The following is a 27,177-nucleotide window of genomic DNA, read 5'->3' as shown; positions in this document are numbered from 1 at the left end:
ATCCAGAACTCAAGCAGTGGTAATACTGTTTCTACCTGATTCTTAAAGTGAAAAATCCTGAGACTGGAGGGGCAGTCTGTCCTAGCTGAATCAGAGACTCTTTGACTCATTAAATGCATCTAAAAACAAAAGGACACAAATGTACAAAATTACAAGAGACCCACACAAAGACAAATTATTATGAAAATCCTTAACATACAGAATAAGAATAGAATTTTACTGACTTTCAGAGAAAATGACAGGTAACATTTAGAGGGAAACAAATCTGATCTCAGTTTATTTCTCAACTCAGACTGTCAATGACAGGAGGTCTTGAAATACTACGTACCAAGGTCTGAAAGAAAATTGAGGCCAACCAAAGATACTATTTTCAGAATAATTAAGTTTCAGAATTTACAATGAAATAAAAATCCTTTATATTAAACAAAAGTTAAAAGCACTGACAACTAGAAAACCTTCACTACAAAACAGACAACAAGATATTTCATGAAGAAGAAGTGGAAACCAGTGAAGGGAAGAACAACACTAGAAGAATAGTTAATCCAAGGAGAAACTAATTCAGATTAAAAAAAAACAGAAATAACTCAAATAACAGGAAATAAAATCATATCTCAATAATAACATTGAATTTAAATGGTATAACTCATCAGTTAAAGACATAGACTGATTGGATTCAAAACCAAGACCCCAAAATATGCTGTCTCCAAGAGTCTTACCTCGTAGGAAAATACTAAAGGTAAAATGATGGAAAAAATATTACTTATATTATTTATTATTTATATTTATTATATTATTTATTTATAAAAAATATTATTTATATTTATAAAATATTATTTATATTATATTATTTATATAAATATTATTTATATTATAATATTTATAATATTATAATATTATTTATAAATATTATTATTTATATTATTTATATATATATATATAATATCCTTATATCAGATGAAGTGGACTCAAAGCCAAAGTTAATCAAAAGGAATGAAGAAGGTCATTTCATTCTGCTTAAGGGAATTAGACACCAACAGGACATAACAATTACAAATATTATGACTTAAACAATGGAGTATCTACATATATCAAACAAATTCTTCACAATTTCAAGAATTAAACAGTCCACAACACAATAATACTGGGTGACTTTAATACATGTCTATCACCAATTGATAGATCTTCCAACCAAAACCTAAAGAAGCTTTGGAAATAAAAAAAATATAATTAATAATCTAGACATAACCAACATGTATAGAATATTTCATACATCGATGACTGAATACACTTTTTTCTTAGAAACTCATGGAGCCTTCACTAAAATAGAGCATATTTTAGGCCACAAAACAACTCTTTGTAAATATAAAAAATTAGAAATAATATCTTGCATTATATCAGATAATAATAAAATGCAATTAGAAATCAATGATAAAATAAAAAATAGAACCTACCCTAACAATGGTATAATGAATGGCTAAGGAAAACGGAAGTAATCAGAGACGAAGTTAAAAAAAATACTTAGAGGTAAATGAGAATAGTGATGCAACGTACCAAAATCTCTGGGACACTATGAAGGCAGTTCTAAGAGGAAAGATTATCACACTGAGTTCATTCAGTAAAAAAATAGAAAATCACCAAGTAATTAACCTAACATTACATCTAAAAGTCCAAGCAAAGAAACAAATCAACTCCCAAAACAGTAGAAGACAGGAAATAATTAAAATCAGTGCTGAAATCAATAAAACTGAAACAAATAAAATTCAAAAAGTCAATAAAAAGTTGGTTCTTTGAGCAAATTAAGAAATTTGATAAACCTAATGAAGAAAGAGAGAAAATTCAAATTACTGAAATTCATAATGAAAATGAAGTAGCACCACAGACAGTACTGAAACTCAGATGATAGAAACCATATTGAAAATCTATACTTTAGTAAGATAGAAAATCATGAAATCATCAAAAAATTTCTAGAGAAATATGAACTATCCACATTAATGAAGGAGGTCACAGAAGATATAAACAGAACAACTTCAAGCAATGAAATTGAAGATGCCATCAAAAACCTACCACAAAGAAAATCCCAGGACTAGATAGATTCTTAGCCAAGTTTTCCCAGACCTTCATAGAATGTGTTACATTAATATTTCTTAAATTATTAAATAAAATAGAAATGGAGAAAACACTTCCAAACTCATTCTGTGAAACTAGTATCACCCTGATAACAAAACCAGATAAAGATACAGCAAGGAAAGAAAGGTCAATTATCCTGATGAACATAGATGCAAAAATTGTAAATAAAATACTGGCAAAGAACATACTAAAAAGGTAGAGCGCCACGATCTAGTGAGGTTTCTGCCAGGAATGCAAGAATGGTTTAACATACAGAAATCAATACACATAATTCATCACATCAACAGATTTAAATATAAAAATTACATAATTATCACAATGGATGCAGAAAAGGCATTTGACAAAATTCAGCATCTATTCATGCTTAAAACACCAAAAAAATTAGAAATATTCCTCAACATTGTAAATATTACATATGCTAAACCAAAGGTCACTATCATTCTAAATGGAAAAAAAAAATGAAACTATTTCTGACAGAAACTGGAACAAGACAGGAATGCATCTTTTTACCACTTCTATTCAACATAGTCTTTGAATGTCTAGCCAGAGCAATTAAACAAAAGAAAGAAATTAAAGGAATATGAATAGGAAAAGAAAAACTTAAACTATCCCTATTTGTCAATGACATGATTCTAAATTTAGAAGACTCAAAAAACTCCACCAGAGAGCTTCTAGAATACATTAACAAATTCAGAAAAGTAGCAGGATATAAAATTAATGCCATAAATCAAATGTGTTCCTATACACCCTTGATGAATCAGCTGAAAGCAAAAGAAGGACACTAGTCATTCACAATAGCCTCAAAAAATACTTGGAAATAAATCTAACAGGAATCAAAATACTTCTACAATGAAATCTATAGAACAATAAAGAAAGTAATTAAAGAAGACCTTAGAATATCGAAAGATCTCCCATGTTCTTGGATAGGCAGAATTAATATGTCAAAATGACACATTACCAAAAGCATTATACAGATTTAATGCAACTGCTATAAAAATTTCAATGATTTTCTTCATAGGAATAGATAAAGCAATCATGAAATTCATTTGGAAAAACAAGAGGCCCTAAATAACTAAAACAAGCCTTAGTTAGAAAACTGAAGCAGAAGGCATCACAACATCAGACCTTAAGTTACACTACAGAGCTATAGTAATAATAAACAGCATGGTATTGGCACAAAAACAGACATGAAGACAAATGGAACAGAATAGTAGACACAGAGAAAAACCTATATATATATGCAGTTATCTCATAATAGACAAAGGTGACATAAACATATACTGGATAAAGATAGACTCTTCAACATATTGTGCTGTGATAACTGGAAATCCATGTGTACGACAATAAAATTTAAGTCCTATTCCTCAACCTGCACAAAACTCAACTCAACTTGGGTCAAGGACCTAGACATCATATCAGAGATTCTTTGACTACTAGCCAAAGATATAGGCCAAACTGTCCACCATGTTGGCTTAGGAACCAACTTCCTCAACAAGATTTCTAAAGCGCAAAAAGTAAAATAAAGAATGAATATGGGATGGCATCAAACTACAAATCTTCATCACAGCAAAGAAAACAAGAACGTGAAAAGAAAGTCTACAGAATGAAACAAATCTTTGCCACCTTCACTACAGACAGAGCATTAATATCTAGAATATATAAAGACTCAAAAAGCTGAACACCAAAAAATTCAATAAATAGGCAAAGAAACTTAGCAAGCACTTCACAGAAGAAATACAAATGGTCAACAAATATATGAGAAAAGGTTTAATGTCTTTAGCATTTAGACGAATGCAAATTAAAACTACTGAGATTCCATCCCATTCCAGTCTAAATGGCAATTATCAAGAATACAATAATAGATGTTGGTGAGAATGTGGGGAAAAATGTTCACTCTTACATTGCTGGTGGAACTGCAAATTGGTGAAACCACTCTGGAAAGCAATATGGACATTCCTCATAAATATGGAATGGAACAACCATTTGACCCACTTATCCCACTCCTCAGTAGATATCAAAAAATTTAAAATCAGCATACTAGAGTGATGGAGCTCACTTCACAAGAGCAAAGCTATGGAAACAAAGTTGGTGCCCCTCAAGAGGTGAATGGATAAAGACAATATGGTATGTATACACAATGAAATATTACTCACCCATAAAGAAGAATGAGATTATGCCATTTGCTGGTAAATGGATGAATCAGTATCATGCTAAGTGAAATAAGTCAGTCCCAAAAAATCATAGGCCAAATATTTTCTCTGATATGTGGCTGCTAACACACAATAAGAGGTTGGGAGGGAAAAACAGAAGTTCATTGGATTAGACAAAGAGGAAAAAATATTAGCGAGTGGCATGGGAATAGGAAAGACATTAAAATGAATTTTATATAACTGTCCTATTTTCACATATGAATACATGACCAGTGAAATTCTACATCATGTACAACCACAAGAATAGGATCCTAATTAGAATAAGCTATGTTCCATTCATGTATAATATCTCAGAATATACTCAACTGTCATGTATATCTAAAAAGAACAAATAAAACATGAAGAAAGGAACCTGGGGGAGGGAGGGAAAAAGAAAAGAAAAACACTGGGAAATGATGTATATTTTTATATTGAATGCACGTATGAATATGTAACAATACATCTCATCATTATGTAAAACTATAATGTACTAATAAAAATATGGAAATCTTTTAAAAGTGGTTGTAGTATACATAGCTAATCGGCAAATCATCTCTATGTTCAATCACCAGTAGCAAAAAATAATTTATATGTATATATTTTCATTTACATATATAAATTTGTATGTAAATACATATAAATAAATACATATACATAAATATATACATATAAATTTATATATATATGACATATATATAACCAATGGAATAGAAAACAGACAAATCCACATAGATACAGTGACCTGACATGTGATGAAACTACCAAAAATGTATGTTGGAGAAAAGAAACTTTTAAAAAATGGTGCAGGCAGTCTGGAAAATCCTAAGAAAACTTGGAAATGGACCCACCTTTTGACTCAGTTATCCCACTCCTTAGTTTATATGCAAAGGACCTAAAATCAGCAAACTATAGTAACACAGCCACATCAATATTTATAGCGGGTCAGTTCACAATAGCTAGATTGTGGAACCAATCTAGATGCTCTTCAACAGATGAATGGATAAAACAACACTGATATATATATATATATATATATATATATATATATATAATGGAATACTATTCAGCCATAAAGAATAATATTATGGCATTTGCAAATAAATGGATGGAATTGGAGAATATCATGCTAAGTGAAATAAGCCAAGCCCAACAAACCAAAGGCTGAATGTTTCTCTGATATGTGGATAATGATATATAATGGGAGTTGGGTGTGAGAAATGAGAGAATAATGGGGGAACTTTAGAATATTTAGAATAAAATGAGAGGGAGGGGGTATGAAGAATGGTGGAATGAGACAGAAATCATTCACTATGTACATGTATGATTACACGAATGGTATGAATCTACATTGTGTACAATCACAGAAACAAAATGATGTACTCCATTTATGTACAATGAATCAAAATGCAGTCTGTAAAAAATGAAAAGCTAAATAAAAATAATAATAAAAATTTAAAAAAAGAAATGGTGCTATGAAAACAGGATATTCATATGTAGAAAAAAATAAAACTTGATCACTATTTCTCACCCTGCACAAAGCCAACACCAAGTGGACCAAAGACCTAGGAATAAAACCGGAAACTACAGTTGCTTAAAGAAAATGTAGGTCCAACACTCCAATATATTGACAAATGCATCAACTTCCACACAAGAAATAAAACCAAGAATCAATAAGTAGGATGAAATAAAATTTCAAAAGTTCTTCAACACAAAGAAAACAAGAATGTGAATAAAGAGCCTAACAATGGAAGAAAATCTTTTCACCTTCTTTTTTATATTAATATACAGAATATAAAAAGAACTGGAAACACCATGAACTCCCCCAATTACTGAATGGGGAAAAAATCTAAACACACATTGCTCATGAGAAGAAATACGAATGGTCAACATATATATGAAAAAATGTTCAACATCTCCAGCAATCCGTCTATTATTGTCCCCTTGCTCTTTTCCTATACTTCAATAAAACTACTACATTCAAAAAGAACTACATCAAAATTTTAACTCACTCCACTCACAATAGCAATTACCAAGAATAATGTGAATAATGTGAGGGATTCACATATCAGGGGGAAGCAAAGCATAGGTGTTTATTGGATTATATAAAGGAGAATGAAGAGAAAGGAGGGATAGGAATAAGAATGACAGTAGAATGAATCAGATGTAATTTTCATATGTTTCTATATGAACACACAGAAGAATAGGAAGTTATAGTGCACCCAGTTGTTCCACTCTTCTGTATATATCTAAAGATCTAAAATCAGCATACTCTAAAGACACAGCCACTTCAGTGTTTAAAGCAACACAATTCACAATAACCAAATTCCAAAACCAGCCCGCATACCCTTCAACAGACTAATGGATAAAGAAAATATGGTGTGTATAAACAATGGAGTTTTACTTAGTCATACAGAAGAATAAAATGATAGCACTTGTTGGAAAATTGATGAAACTGAAGAACACAATTTTATGTGAAATAAACCAGACTCAGAAAGTCAAGGGTCAAATGTTTCCCCTCATATGTGAATGCTTGACCAAATAATGGAAAAAGGGGAAATCAATGAAAATAGAAGAGACATCTGTGGAGTAAAGGAACGGGTTATAGGGAAGGGAAGGGGGACAAAGAGAGAGATAAACAGTAGAATGAAACAAACAAAACTCATGTACATAAATGAAAAAAGCACAGTGAATTTCAATTTTTTGTATATCTATAATGCACTAATTTAAAAATCTAAAAATAGAAGACAAATCAATAAAAGAAAAACTCATTGTTCGCTCTTTCACTCTTGCTTTTTTTATACCTCTATTTCTTCTCCTCCCCCTCATAAACAACACATCCTATGCTGCCTCTGCATCAGCCCTATTCAACTTTTGAAATTGCAAACCTTTTTCTACCCTCTGATCACTTCTTTCTTAACTCTAATTTTAATTTCACTTACCAATGATTTATAAAATGTTAGACCCTACCACTAATGCTATAGCAAGAGTTAATACACAGAAATTCATAAATAATATCTATTGAGCTTATGACAGATATAATTTATGAGTACCTATTGTTTTTACTGAAATTGCTGATCTTGCCATTTTTGTTTACTGTGTCAACCAACATTGTAGATGTCATAAAAGGAACTAAGTACTTAATTTAATCCCATATATTTTATATAAGAGTTTTTGCTTTTATTTGACTCCCCTAATCTGTGAGGCACTGTAAACCTACAAGATCACTAAAACCTTGCAGAGTAGAAGCCCTACTACTTCAAATCCATTCAAATAGATGGGTAGATACATAAACAATTTGAAGAAACAAGGGAAAACTTCCACAATAAAACAGAATAATTCACAGTAGACTCCATTGACATTGCAGTGCAGGAAATGTCAGGGATGAAATATAGAAAGTTAACAGATAAGATAATCTAAGAGGTAGAAGATGATGTAAAGAGTGGAATGAGAGAGAAAATACAAGAAGTGAAAGATCACTGTGAAAAGGAGATAGGGATTTTGAAGTAGAATCAACTGGAAATACTTGAAATGGAAGAACCAATATACCAAATTAAAAATTCAAACAGAGAATCAACATGTGTCCCATGTAGTAACAACATGTATCCCATGTTGTAATTGTTTACAATTAATATAAATTTAAAAAATTCAATGGAAAGCATTACTAATAGACTAGATCATTTGAAAGATATATTTCAGGCAACAAACACAATTACATAATTTATTTTTAAATATTGTGTGATTGATCTTTATTTTATTTACTGATATGTGGTGCTGAGAATTGAACACAGTGCCTAACACTTTCTAGGCAAGTGCTCTACCACAACCCAGCACCATGATCTTGAAAATAAACTTGATCATGGAGAAAAAAGATTAAGAGACCATGAACAGAATTTTCAAGAATTATGAGATAATAGTAAAAGTTCAAATCTAGCCATTATAGAGGCTCAGAGGTACAAATTAAAGGAATGCACAATATTTCCAATAAAATAATAACAGGAAAATTCACAAATTTTAAAAATAAAATGAAAAATCAAATACAGGAGGCATACACCACTCCAAATATACAAAATTACAGCAAACCCATTTCGAGGCACCTTTCTGCCTAACCTACAGAAAAAGGACAGAATTTTTAAAGCAGCTGGAGGAAAATGGTCACATTTAGAAGTAGACCAATCTGAATTTCAGGTGATTTTTCAACCAGGCCATAAAAACTAGGAGGACTTGAAATAATTTAAACAAAGTTCCAAAAGAAAATGTATGCTATCCAAGAATACTAATCCTTGGAAAAATAAACTTCATATTTGAGGAAGGAATAAAAACCTTTCATAACTTTTGACAAACACAAGTTTAAAGAACTCACAATGAGAAAGCTGGCACTACAAAACATATTAAATGAATATTTCATGAGGAAGAAATGGAGAATACTTATGAAAACTATCAGAGGATGAAACTACACATGAAGAATGGTATATCAAAGGAAAATCTAATTCAACTTTAAAACTAGAAATAAATTAAAATGCCAAGAAATAAAATTTATCTTCCAATAATAATGTTGAGTGTTAGTGTACTCAATTTATCACTCCAAATACACAGGCTGGTAGGTTGGATTAAAAAACAAGACCAAATATTATTCTGTCTCCAGTCATCTCACCTCATAGGCAAAGACATTCACAGACTGAAGGTAAAAGGATGGTAGAAACTTATCATTCACATGGATCTCATAAGCAAGCAGGTGTTTCTAGTCTCACACCTGATAAAGGGGATTCGAGGTAAAGTTACTAATTTGGACAATGGCCAGGTAGAATAATTACATTTGGATTATATTAATTTTATCATCATTGTTTCCTTGACTCATAACACTGACCCATTGGTAAGAGAGATTGGATGTAAATATGCTTCCAAGAATATGGCCTAAAATTCCTTAAACAGAAAAGAAAAAAATATTTTTATTATTCTCACTGAAATAATGTACTGGAGAACTTAGAAAAAATATATTGTTGAAAGTTACATCCTCTGTTCTCTGAAGGACACAACTTTATGCTAACTCTTCAATGACTTGTGCAAATGGAAGGAATGTGTGGTTTTATTTTATCAGGAAAAAATTGGGATAATTAAAATGTGGCTTATAGCAAGAAAAATCAAGGACAATCTTTTGGGGCTGAACCCTCCTTTTTGTACACAATTTAGCAAACTAGTGCAACATATCTAGCAAACCATCCTCAGTGCCTTTTCCCCCTCACATAGATTGTTCAAGGAAGGACACCAAGACATCTGTGAAATTTATAGTCTGGTAATATTCAATCATTTCTATATGCATTTATTCAACCATAGTAGTCAATGTTTGATGTACTTGGGATAAGGAAGGGAATAAAACAAAGTCTCTGTTATCTGGGAACATCATGTTCCAGTGGTACTAAGACACAGTTTGCATCAAAGTATTTAATGTTTCTCCCTATATCCCCCATAGAAGAGCTCTCACATATTTCAGGGAAAAAAACATTCAAGGTGATGTCAAAAACTATTCCACTCAGACCAAGTGCAGAGTTGGTGCAGGAAAACAAGATTGGAAATGACAAAGATATTTGCTGTTTGGTCTTTGTTTACAATAAAGTTAAAGTAAACAAACTTGTGCCAGGTCTTAGTAATTTGGTTTTGGTCAAGTCCCCCACCCATGTTCTCTCTCTCTCTCTCTCTCTCTCTCTCTCTCAGTCTCTGTCTCTCTGTTGCTTTTCATATGACATTAAAAGGAAAAACTTACAATCTTGTCTCCAGGTTAATAAACTTGAGGCAGAGAGAACTCTTTGTATTATCTGAGCACTGAACCCATCATTGGCTATATTCTTGCAAATTTCTATTTACAACATGAAGACAGGCAAATTTGTGCAATTGGGGTAACACCACATCATTAACCTATATTTGCCTTGTAGAAAGCAACAAAAAACCTGTTACTTATATCATATTTACATTGCTAAAAAAAGCAGTTTTACCTCAGTACTACAGTTAGCTGATTATGTGGGCATCTCTGCCCTGCTTATGAACTTTCCCAGAGCTGGCACAGACCCTCACCTTTTTGTGCACATCACTGTCAAGTATGGCTCTAGCCACAGAAGATGCCAGAATTGAACTGTTACTATGTGCCACATGATCAAGTATAAATGAGGGATGGAAAAAAAAAAAAAAAAAAAGAACAAATCAACTATAATTGAAGTTCTTGGAAAATTTTAAGAAAATATTTGTAATCATGTCAATTTATTACATACTTTTAAAGAGTGTTAGTAAGGGGGAAGATGGAGTTCTTCAAAGTACTCCTATGTTTTATTACCTCTTTCAGTAGAAATCTACCTACATACTTGTGATTTAGATATGTCATCACAAAGTTACCTTTTCTTGGGTAGAGTTATTAAGTTTTTATAATTCCAAAGAAAATTTAGTTGGATCAACCACTCAAAAAGTCAGATTTAGAAGGGGCTATCTTTGGTAATTAAAAAGGGGGTAAAACAAACAAAATAGAGAAAAGGTTGTGGGTATAGCTCAGTTGATAGAGTCCATGCCTTGCAAGCACAAGTCCCTGGGTTCAATCCCCAGCACCACAAATAAATAAATAAAAAATAAAAATAAAAAGAGGGTAATGAGTGAGCATGATGTCACATATCTATAATCCCAGTGACTCAAGTATCTGAGGCAGGAGGACTACAAGTTTGAGGCCAGACTTAACATCTCAGCAAGAACATGCCTCAAAAGTAAAAAGAAATAGGACTGTATGTAGTTTATCAGTAAACTGATCCTGGTTTCAATTCCCAGTACAAAAAATAATGAGAGAATGGCAAATGCTATGTTTTTAAATATCAGTGAATATAAAACTAATGATCTAATTGAAGATAAAACATTGTTAATTCTCAAACCTTTATTTGAAAGGTTACATGTCATTATATCTCAATGAACTCTCCCACATACCCAAGAACAAATTAAGAAATACAACCATCCTAAGAATGATATGGATTCTTCTGAATTATAGTTATTAAATTGCAGTAATTAACTGAAATGCTTTTACCCTTCAAAACCAGAGCCCAGGTCATCAAAATCCTACAATTCGTTGGCAATGAGATTCTATGAATTAAATTTGAGGTTAGACTCAAAGACTTAAGGAGTTAAACTTATAGGATCTGAAGAAATATTATTCAAATTTACGTTTGAAGAGCTAGTCTTACATTTAAACAAAACCCACATAAGTAAAAGTTATTGAAAAACAGAAGCACCATTTCAAAGTATTCCCAAAATCTATAAATTCACCAATGAAGAAAGAACAATAGATCATAATTTTTACAAAAACTTTCTCCATTTCTGAAACCACCTACTGTTACTTATAGGAGTAAAACAGAATTATACATTGTGAAAATGGAATCCATTTAACTAGATTCAATCATTTGAATCACTTTTGATTTTTGTTTATTTTTGGACAAATGATATTCTTGCAATTTAAAACAAAATTCGAACCTTCTTGATCAAATCTTCTGTGCAATAACCTCAAAGTTTAGACAGAAATTTTAAGAAGTGTGGTACTATGAAATGTTTACAAACATAGAAATTACCTTCTAAGGTTAAGACATGGGAGAAAAATCCAATGTGGGGAAAAAAAGGCATGATGCATCTGTACCTTTGACATAGATATTTGACTAAGCATGCTCTATATAACTTGATTTTGTTTGAGGATTGAAGAGTAATTGAAACTGGTACATTCTAGATAAGATTACTCTAGTTCAAGCCCTTTAGACCTCTTTAGTGATACTTTACTTCATAAGTCTAAAACAGGAACATATGACCCACATGAGGAAACACCTAATTTTTTAAAAACGATGTTGGTTCTATGAGCATCTGGCCAGTGAGCGGGTACAGATACATTAAATTCTTCACCAGTTTTTCTTCATTTGTTTTCCATGTCACACATCCTGGGATGCGAGACAGGTCCTTTTCTACGCCAGGATCTACTGCACCCCAACCCCATGGAAGATGGAGCCTGAGGAAAGTGTAGACAAACCTCTGCTATGGTCAAGATCTTTGACTTAAGAATTTACAAATGGAGGGAATTTCCAAGAATATGGAGAACAAAATACAGTACACTTTAACTGTACAACTATAGATGTAACTTAAGTCAGTGTGGGTAAGGCCTAAGAACCATAATGAATGCCAAATGCGGTTAAGGTAAAAGAAGCAGCAAATAGTCATTTCTAGTTCACTTTTAAAGTAAAGGCCCTAAGGGATGAGAGGAAGGTGTATTTGCAAAATGGTTATGAAAATAGAATTTACATCTGTGTCTACTTTTAGTTGTAAAACAAATGTTTGCTCATTATTGTATATTGTAGAGTTATGTCAAAAGCTTAATAAAAAGTGTAGTTTTGAAAACTTTTATTTAATTAGGAAGTCAGTGAACTAGAAAGTCACCATAAGTAAGTTATATGTTTTCATAAAAGTGTTCTGTATTTTCTTTGATTATTTAAAAATTCATGATTAAGTGGGTTTAATCCCAGGGATGCACAATTGATTCAATATACATAAATCAACAAATGTAATTCATCAAATAAATAGACTTAAAGACAAGAATCACAGATCATCTCAATAAATGGAAAAAAATACAGTATCCATTCATCTTAAATACTCTAGAGGTCTGGGGATAAAGATCAGTTGGTAGAGTGCCTGCCTTGCATGCACAAGGCCCTGGGTTTAATCCCCACCAATGCAAAATAAAATAGAAAAAGAAACATCAGGGGTAGAAGGAAAATACCTCATCATTGTAAAAGGTATTGTAAAATACCTCAAAACCAAGGCCAGCATTCTAAATACAGAAATATTGAAAGCATTTCCTATAACAATTTGAACAAGAGAGGTATGCCCTCTTTTAACACTTCTACTCAACATAGTCCTTGAAACTCTAGTCAGAGAAATTAGACAAAGAAAGAAATTAAAGTGATATAGGTAGGAAAATAAGAGATCAAACTCTATTTGCTGATGACATGATCCTATATTTAGAAGACCCAAAAACTCTATATCCAAAGGAGTTAAGATCAGTATATTGTCCCAGCAGCCTGGGAGGCAGAGGCAGGAGGATCAGGAGTTCAAAGACAGCCTCAACAATTTAACAAGACCCAAGCAATTCTGCAAGGCCTTGTCTCTAAATAAAATATGAAAAAGATAGGTAAAGATGTGACTCAGTAGTTAAGTATCCCTGGGTTCAATCCCTCGTAAGAAAAGAAAAACATCAGCCTACTACAGTGATGTGGACACATCAATATTTATAGCAGCTCAATTCACAATAGCTAAGCTATGGAACCAATCAAAGAGCCCTTCAACAGATGAATGGATAAAGAAAATGTGGTATAGATACACAATGAAATATTGCTCATATATAAAAAAGACACACAAGACTGGGATCCCAATTAGAATTTGATATACTCCATGTTTCAATAAATATGTCACAATATCCTTAGTGTTATGTATATCTAAAAAGAACAAATTTAAAAAGACAAACATCTGCCAGAAAACTTCTAGAACTCATAAATGAATTCTGCAAAATGCTATGAATCAATTATGCTACTATATATCACTGTTGAATCAACTTTAAAGAGAAATTAGGAAATCTATCTTATTCACAATAATCTGAAAAATATACCTGGGAATTAATCTAACAAAAGAGGTGAAACTTCAACTAAAACTACAGAACTCTATAGAAAAAAAATAGACTAACTTAGAAGATGGTAAGATCTCCCATATACTCGGATGGGCAGAATTAATATTCACCAAATGGCCACACTTTCAAAAGCTTCCAAAAGATTTAAAGCAATTCCTCTTAAAATTCCAATGGTGGAGCTGGGGTTGTAACTCAGTGGTAGAGCACCTGCATAGAATGTGTGAGGCACTGGGTTTGATTCTCAGTAGCACATAAAAATAAATGAATAAAATAAAGTTCAATCAACATCTAAAAAAAGTCTAGTGGCATTCTCCATAGAAATAGAAAAAAAACTGTCATGGAATTCATTTGGGAAAATAACACACCCTGAAGAGTAAAAGCAAACTTTAGCGAAAAAAAAAAAAAAAAAAAAAAAAAAAGGTGAAGCAAGAGGCATCACAGTACCAGATGTTCAATTATACTATATAGTTACAGTAACAAAAACAGCATGGTATTGGCACCAAAACAGGGAAGAACACCAATGGAGTAGAATAGAAGGCACGGAATCAAAAACCATATAAATAGAATAATCTCATATTGGAAAAAGGCACCAAAATATACATTGGAGAAAAGATATTATCTTCAAAACTGGTGCTGGAAAATCTGGAAATCCATGTGTAGTGAAATGAAATTTAACCCTTCTCTTTCACCCTGCAAATAACTGAACTCAACATAGATGATAAACCTAGGTTTTAGACCAGAGACCCTGCTGATACTAGAAGAAAATGAAGGCCCCACCTGCCATCAAGTTGACTTAGTAACCAACTTCTTCAACAAGACTCCTGAAGTGCAATAATTAAAATAAAAAATCAATAAATGGGATGGCATCAAACTAAAAAGTTTCTTCACAGAGTAACAAACAATCAAGAGCATGAAGAGAGAGCCTATAAAAGGGGAGAAAAATCTTTACCCTCTGAACCTCAGATAAGGCACTAATTTCCTGAGTGTGCATAGAACTTAAAAAGTTTAACAACACAAAAACAAATAATCAATAAATGGGCAAAGAAACTAAACAGACACTTCTCAAAAGAAAAAATATGAATGGTCAACAAATACATAAAAAATGTTCAACATCTCTTGCAATTAGAGAAATGCAAATGAAAACTGCACTGAGATTTCACTTCACTCCTGTCAGAATGGCAATTATCAAGAATACAAGTAACAATAAATAATGGTGAGAATGTGGGGGAAAATTCACACATGGATTGCTGGTGGGATTGTCAATCGATGCGACCATTCTGGAAAGCAGTATGTAGATTCCTCAAAAGAATTAGAAATGGCACCAACCATTCAATGCAGTTATCCCATTTCTTGGTATATATCCAAAGGAATTAAAATTAGCACCCTTGTGACACAGCCACATTGATGTTAATAGCAGTGCACCTGACAATAGCTAAGCTATGCAACCAAACACGGTGGCCTTCAAAAGATAAATGAATAAATAAAATGTGATATAACACACACACACACACACACAATGGGGTATTACTCAGCCATGAATTAGAATGGCTTTATGACATTTGCCAGTAAATTGATGGATCTGGAAACAATCATGCTAAGTAAAGTCAGCCAGTGTGCACAATCCAAAGGAATAATGTTCTCTCCAACATGTGGAAGCTAACCCACAATAAGGGGGTAAAATAGAAGTTCAGTAGAGTAGACAATAAAGAATGGAGGGAAGGAAGGGTTATAGGCAAAGCAAATGTGGCGGGCAAAACCGGGGCCAGGGTTACGCCACGTGCATCTAAAGATGGCGACTGGCAGAGAGCAAAGGGCGTCCTGATTATGCCTGGAGAAAGGCAGGACACGTTTACTATTGGCTGTATGATAATCAGTTCAGCCGCCTAGCGCGTGGACACATATACTTTACATGTATGCTTGAATGAGTGATTGCTTGACCTTTAACAGGATTGGATGGACATATCTGGTTACAATTGCTTATGCATGAAACTGCTTATATATTGAGGGTGTTCTTTGAATAAACGGGAAACTGCTTCATAAACTTCTAAAGAGTACGTGTCTTTTGTCCCACTGGTCGGGCTGAAAGAGAAAGCAGCAGCATGAGCCACTTGAAGCAGCCTGGGCTGGGAGCAGTGGTTGTCCACAGCAAAGATGGTGGAATGAATCTGACATAATTTTCCTGTGTACATATATGAAAATTTCACAGTGAACCCCATTACCATGTACATCCACAAGAATGTGGTATTAATTAGAATAAGATATATTCCTTGCTTGTATAATTATATCAAAATGGATTCTACTGTCCTGCATAACTAAAACATCTAAATTTTAAAAATAAAGTAAAAAAGATACACTCCGTGTTTGTATTAATATGTCAAAACAGACTCTACTTTCATGAATAGCTAGAAAGAACAAAATATTTTTTTTAAAATTTAATTCGATTTTATGCAAAGGGTGGAGGAAGTGAACTTGAGAGTATTAGAAGGAAAAATTAAAGCACATCTGACATATCTTATGATTGGTGGTGACTTTTAAAGTCCAATGTCAACTTTGTGAAATTTTATGTATACCTTCTAGCTCTTTCCAGAAAGAAATATTACACATACTGAAACAAACCATGTATCTTGCTCCATAACTACATAATGGGATATGTAAAGATGGACTTCAACCTTTAAGACAATAGTACAATAACAGATTCACAGTTCAGTTTTACTTCAAATCCATTATTCAGTTTTTCTTTTAATTCTCTGCAAGACCTTAAGTTAGCCGACTGCCTGAAGATGTACATTCAAGAGATGAGGCATTTGCTTTCTTTGACTGTCAGAGGCCAATTTGAGAGCAGTGAGGCATCAGAGCCAGAGAGCTGACTACAAGTGTAGTGTAGTGTAGTCAATTTAAGAAAACACTATGGTGGTGATCAGGGACTTGGGCTGGAGATATATTGGTCAATTGATACAAGATATCAGCTAGATGAAAAGAAGGAGTTCAGGTGACTTCTTGTTTAACATGGTAACTATATTTAATAATAACATTATATATTTTAAAATTACTGAGAGTAGATTTTAAATTTTCTCTAATTTCTTGTTTTTCTATTTGTATATCTTCTACCTGCAGTGTTGAAAAAGAAAAGATTTTGGAGACAAACAGTTCATGAGATTAGAAAGCCAGATATTTCATATGTAACTTTACATTCTGTGGTTACTTTTTCATTTTTAAGGTAACAATGTTGATGATAATAATAACTGCCCCTTAAATTGTTGTAAAAAATGATAAAATGACAATCATAGTGTCTGCCATATACAGAGGTACAACATAACATAAAATGCCATCCATTTATTATGATGTTTGAAGGATAATGGATACTCATTAAATGTATCTTTAAAAAATTTTTTTAGTTGCTGATGGACCTTTATTTTTATTAGTTTATTTATATGTGGTGCTGAGAATTCAACTCAGTGCCTCACACATGCTTGGCAAGTTCTCTACCACTGATACACAACTCTATCCCTCAACAAATGTTCTCATCAGTGTTTTTTCTGTGTCAGTGGGATAAAATGCAAGCTCAGCGGTTTTCTTCTATAAAACAAGGATAATTATATTCCACAGAACATACCTTGATGAAGAAATTGTGGAAATACATGTAAACCAGTCTTTAAAACCTCAGAAAACACAAGATTGATAAGTCTCTTCTGTTACAGTGACAAAGAAGACTTTAAGAACTGTGTGGAGTTTGAGAAAGGATATGTGAGGGGCAATGTTGATTCCTTGCAGAGCATAGTCTAATTTATCTGAGCAAGTTTATGCTGCTTTTTCGTGAAAAGATTAGATTATCTCTTCCTTATGTTGCAATTGCTACATGAGTTTCTTAAAATTTTTTGAAGTAAGAATAAAATGCTCAGATAATGCCAATGATGTCTATCATTTTCCCAAATGGAGACACATTTGCATTCCAGAGAACTTCCCTCCCATATGTCCTTACCCACAGTTTACAGTCTAGACAAAGAGGTACCAGTACAGGTTTGGGTAGATGGTCATCCTCACAGATGTCTGCTAGAGGCACTCCAAACAGCTCTCCTGGCTTGGGAGATTTTGCTGGGATGGGTGAAGTGTCCAAATTAGTGCTCAAACTACAGTATGTGGCCCAGATTATGAATATCCCACTCTGAATCTCAGAAAAACTGAAAATGAAGAAAACTTGTGAAATTCACTTATCCTTGCTTCTACAATATCTACTTTAGAATATATTTATTATAGTGGCTGAAAGATGCAAAATTCTTATAGTGGTCCATTATTAACAAAAAGAAAACCTATGAGGTCACATTATAATTATAATTGGATTATAAATTATGGAGAAACTTATTATATGTTCCTTTTGGGGGATTTCACTGAATTGTTTACTTGAGTTTATCTCCCAAAATTTCACAGGCAAAGGGAAGTTTCTTTTACTGAAGAAAAACAACTTTATAAAGTGCTTTATGCCCACACATATATTTTACCATTATAGAAGATAGGACAAGCTATGTAAAAATGTTGAAAACTGAATTAGGCCACGATTAAATAGTGGGGAAAAAATGTGAGAAGAAGAAAGGGAAGAGAGAAAAAAAGAGGGCAAGATGAGGGAAAAATGAGAAGAGGTATTGTTTGTATTAAGTTGTTCTCTAAAAACAAGTAATGTTTATTACTTGATGTGTCACTCTACTACTGATAATGGAGATAAAGGACTAATTTTCTAGATTATTTTCCCTTCCTTTACAACTGCAAAACCTCTCACATATCTTTCCAGTACACAATTTTAGAAAGTATGTTGAAGGCAGCATGGAAAGCCACAAATATGAGTGAGATTGGTCTGTTCACAGTGACTCATGGGAAACAAAGACTGGTTTCAGTGAACGGAACAAGACTAGTGGTGGTGAAGATAAAAGCAGGTATAGGAGTAGATGAAACATCATCAGGGAGGAAGAAAGCATCAAAGGCAGTCAGAAGAAAGTAAGCCACATCTACTCAGTCTGAAGGAGGGAAGTGAAACCGAGGCAATGAGCATCTGGCACAGTGCTTTACACTAAAAGTGAGAAAGGGCTTATGTGGGGAAAGGTGTTATTAGCAAAATAGGCAGGGTGAAGGGAATTGAAATAGGCATTATGCTTTTACCATTCCATAGTGTCAAAATGTTTAACTCCACCATGAAAGTTTATGGATTTTGACACCATTTAAATATAAAAAGAAAACACCTTAAAATTTATTTCTAAATTGGGCCACTCCTTTTCTTCACTCTCCCCTGCACAAATGCACAGATAAAAATTAAAAACATTGGACAAAGGAACTAATTTTTCATGGTGCCACCAAAGAGTGACTAAATTAAGATAGAGAATACAGGTAAAAGTTTAACACTTGAAAGAAGGCAATGGCATGGCACTGGGGTGTGGGGTTTTTACTTCATTCATTTTTTTAACATGAGGGAAGAAAAGGGCAGAGGGATTGACAATATTTTAAGAGAAAACTTCAGTCTGGCGGGCTTGCAGAACTAGAAAATAAAGACAGTGACAGTCATAGCTCATGGAAGGAGAGAATGCCAGAAAGAAGAAAATATAATAGTAAGAACCCTAAGTTTTGTGGACAACTTCTGCCTACATCTCTGGTTAACACATAGATCAGATATTTGTGGGCAGATTTAAACAACTTGCAATTAAGCTAGCAAAACAGTGATCTGAAGATTTATAAAAAAGGAGTTCCTGATAACTGAACAATTAACAACTTCAGGAGTGTAAGATGTTTGAGGTGAGTTCAACAGAACATGATAAAGTTATCTATGCAAGTTTGGGGAATGTGTATAAAACATGACTGAAAAAATTGGAAACTATCTTAGAAAAACATAGTTAACAGAGGCCAGGCAATATGGAGTTGCCTTTTGAGTTTGGACATTATTGATTCCAAACTGCCTTTCTGCTGTATGATTTCCTCTAGGAGTACTTAGATTTCAGCAAGAGGTGAGATATTCTAAGATGTAGAGAAAATTAGGGAGAATCAAACAATATATCTGCAAGAGGGTTCTTATCCTGATACACATGGGATTTAAGTTGTGCACGGAGGCAAGAATAAAGATGTGATGGCACTAATGAGTGGAGAAAGTGGCAGAGCAGAGCAGGTTGCAGTAAAAAGAAATCTGGGCTTCTAGAAAGAAAATATAGTGAACATAAAATGAACAAAGGGCACAGAGAGTAGTTATAACCATCTGGTCCCCAAAACTTAAAATGTTGAATCAATGTGGCATAGTAAAAAGAAAAAAAAATCATACCTACACAGGTCCAGCCCTAGCAGAGTTCAGGGGTCCTAGGTGGATGGAAGGCATCAGCATGGTGGAGAAACAGCACATTGAGACACCAAGTGTTCTGAGGCTAAATCTATCTTTATTTTTTTCTGCCATCCCTTCTATAGATATCTTTCTTTAGTAATGATTATATCATTTCTGGTTAGTTTAAAACAAGAAAAACCTTCAAAAGTACAATCTATGCTTCTTCTCAAAGTACACATTTTCTCTGTATGACTGTCCAGACCAAAACAATCTTATATCCCAACTAGATTAAAACAACCTTGTCTCCCAGCTAAACTGAGGGCACCATGATCTGGCAGACTTCAACCTTCAGAACAAACACATCACTAGATTTTCTGAGAAACCACCCCCACCATGAACTCCAGTGTTTAACAGTGAGAAACTTTTACTATTATTAAAGGGCAAAGAAATCAAATTATAGTTAATATTTAGTCTATTCTAATATCATATAATGGCAGACTACAATCTTATTCTGATTCTCAAAGAATTAGATAAACATAGGAAAAGCACAAATTATATTTATGACTAAGCTAAATGTTTTTATTATGTAAAGTATCTCTAGAATCAACTATTAAAACTGAGAAAGCAACAAAGGCTAAACACTGCATCCAAGCTCAGAGGAATGCCTCTTTATCCATCTATTATTATACTAAGTAATCACAGGCTCCTTTAAACTCAAGCACAGCTACAATTGTTTATTTTCATATATTTTATCTATATACAACTGCCAAATTTTTATTGTGCACTATTTTCTGTCCCAATACAGTAAAACCTTCCCAATGTTTTTTCCAATAAGTTTCTAATGATATATTGATTGTTAATATGAAAAAGCAAATACACATGGAGACATGTCATGCCTATCATCCCCAAGAGGGAGGACGATCAACTGAACTGTGTCAAGTGTTGAGTCCTTTATTCCCACAGACTGTGTAAAGTGTCAGATCCTCTACTCCAACAGACCGTGTCAAGTGTCAGAGTGGCAGGAAGCAGACACAGCACATACCAAAGTTCCAGTTATTTAAGAGACTCTGTTTTAGTATGAAAATAATAATGTTAACTAAATAATTTTAAAAGCTTTAAGGGAGGTTCTCTTTTAAAGGATCATACTGTGTAATACCTAAATCAAATAAAAAAATAAAAATAAAACTTTACAATGAATGGTGATTTGTCAGTTTTCCTTAAGTTTGGATACAATTTTTTTCACAAAATGGTGTCATTATAAATTAAACTTAAAAGTAGTATGAGACACTTTTTCTTTAATACTACATCAATTGTGTCATAGGAAGACAAAATATTTTGGAATTTCATCTGGCATTCAGATTATGCCCATAATTTGACATGTGGCAGAAAGTGAGTTGTCCTCAATGATCTCACAAGGTCTACACTTTCCCTCTTGAGCACAGGTTTGCTCATTTGCAAAGCACAATGACACTGTTCACTGGATCCTTTAGTTGGTTCAGAGTGAAAAAGGCAGATGTAGAAATTCTGCTTCTCTTAAAATCACATTTATTTTTGTTAGTATCCATTTTCTTTTGTTTCTTATGAAGCCATACTTGTATACTTTAAGGAAGAGCAAAAGTATGGTAAATTATGGGGCTCTTTCATTGATCAATACCCTTACCATGTAAGAATCCATACTGTGGGGTAGGTAAGAAAGAGATTTCACACAGAATATATATTAGATTATTCAGCTAAGAAGAGACTTCTCTAGAAAGCATGTTAGTGCTCACATACTAACCAGTACAAGTATCCAGGTAAGACTTCACTGTCTTCTGATACCCATCAATGGGTAACTTCCTTTATATAATGTGAACATTTCAGAAAGCAGACACATAGTGTATTTGAATACAAAGAAGCACTTATAGCTTCTTTGACTCTGCTATGGGCAGAGGTTAAAAGGAAAAGCTGAAGAAAAAAAAGGGAGTGACTACATTGCTACTTACTGCTACTTATAGAGAAGCCATGCCTATTGCTTACTTATAAAACCATACTCTTAAACCTTCAGCTTTTACTTTTCAAACACTAGAAAAATCAAAAGAAAAAGTACTTCATCAGGATGAAAATTTGGATTCTTGTCTTTGTACTAAATTTGTGCCCAGGAAGGAAATCTTGTGCCAAAGGAAGGGCCTTGTAAAGGAGGAAAAGCAAACTCACCATTTGAATCCTGAGACACAGCCAGGTGCCAGGGTTTCAGGATGAACTGGCACTGCATTCTAGGGGGAACCTCTTCCATGAGGAAGAACTGCAGGAGGTTGGAAGTGGTGGTGCAGTACTTTTGATCTCTGTGTCAGAGTGCAGTGTCTTGAAGAGTGCACATTTTATTCCATAGGGATATTTGTGTCCTATAAAAGGGAAAAATCTATACATAGGCTTTACGCTAGCTAGTACTGTGACTAAGTTTGTTGCAAACCAAAATGTACTGCCGTTTACTATTTGGGTTTTACTGTAAGGAATCTGATTATCACCTGAATTTCCACCATATACACTCTTACAATTAAACCCTGTTCCTAATAAATAAATAAACAAATAACAAATAAACAAAAGTTGTAGATATAGTGCAAGGCAAAGCCCTCTGGATTCAAACTATATTCCAGCTTTTTTTTTTTTTTTTTTTTTTTTTGACATTAGGAGTGAGGGCTAACAATGACAAAATTGAAGATCCAGGTAATATGAGGCTTGAGAATGATAATAAGTTTCAGGCACATTTGCATGATGTTGTATCCTGAATGCCTCCCTGTTTTCTTGAAGGGGTGTGGCATCTTGCTTATAAGTACAAGAAGACAACACATGATACTTTACTAGATTAAACAAGGCAATGAACTCTTTTCATTTAGCTTTTCTTCAGAACTCTTTTCATTTAGCTTTTCTTCATTAGTTGGGGAGAGGAAAATAGAAAGAGTAAAGGACTCTGGGTCCAACCCATGATCCTAAGTTGAGCACTTCAGTCTGTGTGCTCAATGATAGGGATATAATCAATCTTTGATTGTTGAGGCATTCCACAGAAACCTCACGTTTATGGAAACTCAATAGATAGACATGTTTAAGAAACTTCAAGTGGTAGACTGGAGACAACAGAAAGAGATGGAAGGTATTATTTTAAGCTTTTAATTTACGTACTACATGTTAAAATTTAAAAATAACTATACTAAGAAAATACCTCTGAATGGAAGAGAACAATTTGTCCTTTTGCTCTGGAGAACTGCAATCAAAGGAAAGGAAAAGAAAAATTAAACCAGATAAATGCCAACACTAATATTTGGAAAATTGCTAATCTAAATAAAATGAAAGCAAGACTGTTCTTGTGATGTAGCTTTTCACATGAGCTGTAAATCTGGTGTAATTATGTTCTGGAGACCCTGACTAAACAATGCCTCCTAGGAAAAACTGCAGAGTCAATTTTAACTTCTGTTAAATTCCTTTGGATGGATCCAAGAGAGATCCATTTTTATTCATTCCTTATTTAAAATTGTTTTTTTTTAATTTTAAGAATATTTATAGGACATGAAATGATAATATCTATAGAAATTTGACATTGAAAAGAAAATATGATATGGAAAATATAATGGGGAGAAAATATGATGGGAAAATTATGATGGAAAGGAATAACGATACAAATCCATGCTTTTTTCAACATAGCCTCTAAATCCTCTGGCAATGATTCACCTTCTCTCTGGAAATCTAAGTTCTTTTTTGAGTAATTGTGAATATTCTTTATAAAATATTCACCAAGGAAATTTGAGGATGTCTACCCTATTCTCATTTAAGAGAATCAATATCAAATATTGAAGTCTAGTTCTCTTGTAACATCAGACTCTAACTTTTCTGTTCATTTTCAATCACTCTTAAAACATTATTTTTGAATGATGTTCCATCATGCAAATATCTGGAAACAATTCACCATCAATTTTGAGATCCTGAAATAAACAAAGTAGTGCATATTCTTATTCTTTGTCATTTCATTTTCATTAGATTATTTTCTACTCTCAAGTTTCTGAATTAGAATGGTGTTTATTTTCTAAGTACAGCCTGGTTAATTCTGAATGGGTTTCTCTGGACAAAGATAGGCCTTTTTCAGTACAAAGATAGCTCATATTACTACCATCTACTTTATTGTGCTTTTCAGATATTACATCTGTTTCCTATTTGGAGGTTTGTAAAATCTGCCTCAAGCATATCTATTAGCTTCATTTTTAAAACAGCCCTATGTAAATTTATGATTTTTAATTAAAATAAAATAAAATAAAGAAAAATATTCTTGAATCATAAACAAAAGAATTAAATGTATATTTGACATTTAAATACAAACAGCTCAGATGATTGCTACAAATTTTAGCAATAAAGAATTTTTAAATCAATGTACATACTTTTGTAAGATAACATCATTGTATGCTTAGTATACTAAAATATAGTATAAACATCTTTTATATGCAAAAGAAAATCAAAACAATTGTGTGACTCACTTTAGTGTGCTATTCACATTATTGCACTGGACTGGAATCAAATCCACAGTATATTTGAGGTATGCTTATAGTAGGGTCCACTGTGCTATTCCAGAAACCCTCGACACAGACATCAATCAGAAATCAAGTATACATTTTCCACTGTCCCTACCTAAAAGACAATCTTCGTGTACAGTAAGGGTAGTTGTACATGAAGTAATAAACTAGTTGTGCTGTATGAATGAGTATGCTAGCATGCTACATATGATCTTTAGATTCACATAGTTCCAGACTTAAATTCATGGCCTTCCACTTAATAATAATTGAATAATTGAGTAAAATAAAAAACCATAAAATAGCATGTGATAGGTCAGTAGTGCATTGCAGAACTTAGTGGCAAGCCTGACCTTTGTTAGAAGAATAACAGTTTGGGTTATTATACTTATCTGACTTCAGGACTTTGTCCAGCAGGTTGGTGGTAATGGGAATAAAATAATAATAAAAATCTTCAAGTGCATGTGATGAACACTAACTCTTGGAGTGTAAAATGAACACTGGAGTTGGGGCAGAAAGGTGTGCATTCAGTATGTTCACCATGAGTCAAAAGTCCTAAATGAACACATTCATATTACAAATATGAATATTTTGTGTTTTTACATTTGCCACAATCAAAATTTGGATTTCACTGACACATTATACAGCTACCAGATCAAAACTGGAGACACAATTCAGGAAACTGAGTATTTTGTAATATTCGTTTTATTGGTGTACTAAAAACTATTTTGCTCAAAATATATATAGTATAAACTATTCAAATATAATCATAATATTTTATAAAATTTGCCTCAATAAAGGTCTGTTTTAAAAAGTTGAAAAGACTGATGAGGCCTAAAATCTCAATGTGTAAAACAAGCAACCATCCATTAGAAAAAGGGCATTTAGAGGAAGCAGTTTCCTAGAGATCCTACCACTCTATTTTATACTCAGATTTCTAAGTTTCCTTTCTTCAACTTGTTATGGTATTTTAAACCCTTTTAAAATCACTGTCAAAACCAAAGTGACTCCAAGACTTTCTTCAATTGACACATGACTTTCATATGGATTTTAATCCAAAGGTCTATCGGAGAAACATAAGGTGCTTGAGTATGTTGGTTGGATGTGTATTTCAAAAGTATTAAAACAAACTCAGAAAAAAATGTTTCAAAAATTATAGCAACAAAATTTGAATAAATCTTTCCTCTTTTCCCAGACCTTATTTCAGCTGTGGAGTCAGGTAAATACAGAGAAACTAGCAGTTCTTACCTTAAAGTGACCAGGTAGCTCATTTTGGGCCAGTCCAAGACAAAGGATGTTACAGAATTGATGTTGTCTTCTTCCATTTCATCCACAACAATCCACATATCTGTTAATTTTATTTTGTTTTTTTTTTTCATCCAAGTTATTTCATCTAGAAAGATAAAAACAAAACAGGAATTGATATTTCATTTCTTAAATTTTACAGGAACTTCTGTGTTTGTTATGACAAGACATTTGCTAATAATAATGGTCAGAGAATATCTTACGGTGTTTATCTTCAGTGCCCAGCAGAGTAAGTGCTAACATAGTTGGATACCTAGGCCCAGAAAGACCTTCAAAATATCTGGGGAACAATTTTAACCTCATACCTGTGTTTATGGCAGCTTTGTTTTTTAATTTTTTTAACCTAGCTCTTTTCATTTTCTATATGCTGAGGATTTGGATCAAACACCAAATTGAAATTTACTGTGGTTATAAATATTCATAAATTATTTGCAACTTGCTTACTTTCAAAGACTCAAGTTATTGGAATAACCATCATTTATTAAAATATTTACAAATATATCTCATGGCAGATGTTCTAAAAATATTCAACTAAGAGAAATTTATTATACATTTTCAGCTCTATTGTTACAAGAGTAGGTTGTTTTAAATTTTACTTCTTATGATTTCATTGACCTTTACTCCCTATATTCTGACAAAAAACCTGAAAAACTATGGCCTAAAACAGTCTAAACTAAATTGGAAAAGAAAAAAGCAGAAGAATAGAACTGACACAATCATCTTTCATTTCTGAGAAACTCAAAAGTAACCTACTTGTTAGGATTATCAGTAAAACTGCTTTTTGACAATCTCTAATATGAAAATCCCCATGGCTTTTGATTTTATGGATAGTTTTTGTTCTCATGAAGGATCTGAGACTCAAAAGCTTAGAAGGCCCAGAGATGGACAAATACTCAGGAAAGTCTGACACTTAATATCATTCAGAACCATTTGAGTAAATGCTAAAAGATAAAGGGAAATCAAAGATAGCTTATGTAGAAAGAACCCTAAAGATCCTCTACTTCATGGAACGCTTAATGCTAAAAATTCTAAATGGAATTTATAAAATGAAAA

The 27,177-nt window shown here is 33.0% G+C and overlaps 1 protein-coding gene across 1 annotated transcript in view; it reads right to left on the bottom strand.

Moving 5' to 3' along the window:
- LOC306643015 (uncharacterized protein) overlaps window positions 1–26,198 on the bottom strand; it is a gene marked incomplete at its 5' end in the record, with an annotated part of 116,391 nt that extends 90,193 nt beyond the window's left edge. The window contains one exon of the mRNA XM_079108937.1: window positions 26,068–26,198. Within this exon, the coding sequence (XP_078965063.1) occupies window positions 26,068–26,198 (131 nt within the window). The remainder of the gene's footprint in view (window positions 1–26,067) is intronic.
- Window positions 26,199–27,177: the final 979 nt, after the last annotated feature.

Source organism: Sciurus vulgaris (genome assembly GCF_902686455.1).
Source record: "Sciurus vulgaris genome assembly, chromosome: 13".
NCBI lineage: Eukaryota > Metazoa > Chordata > Mammalia > Rodentia > Sciuridae > Sciurus > Sciurus vulgaris.
Note: the sequence above shows the minus strand (reverse complement) of the source record. Positions and strands in the feature narration are given on the sequence as shown.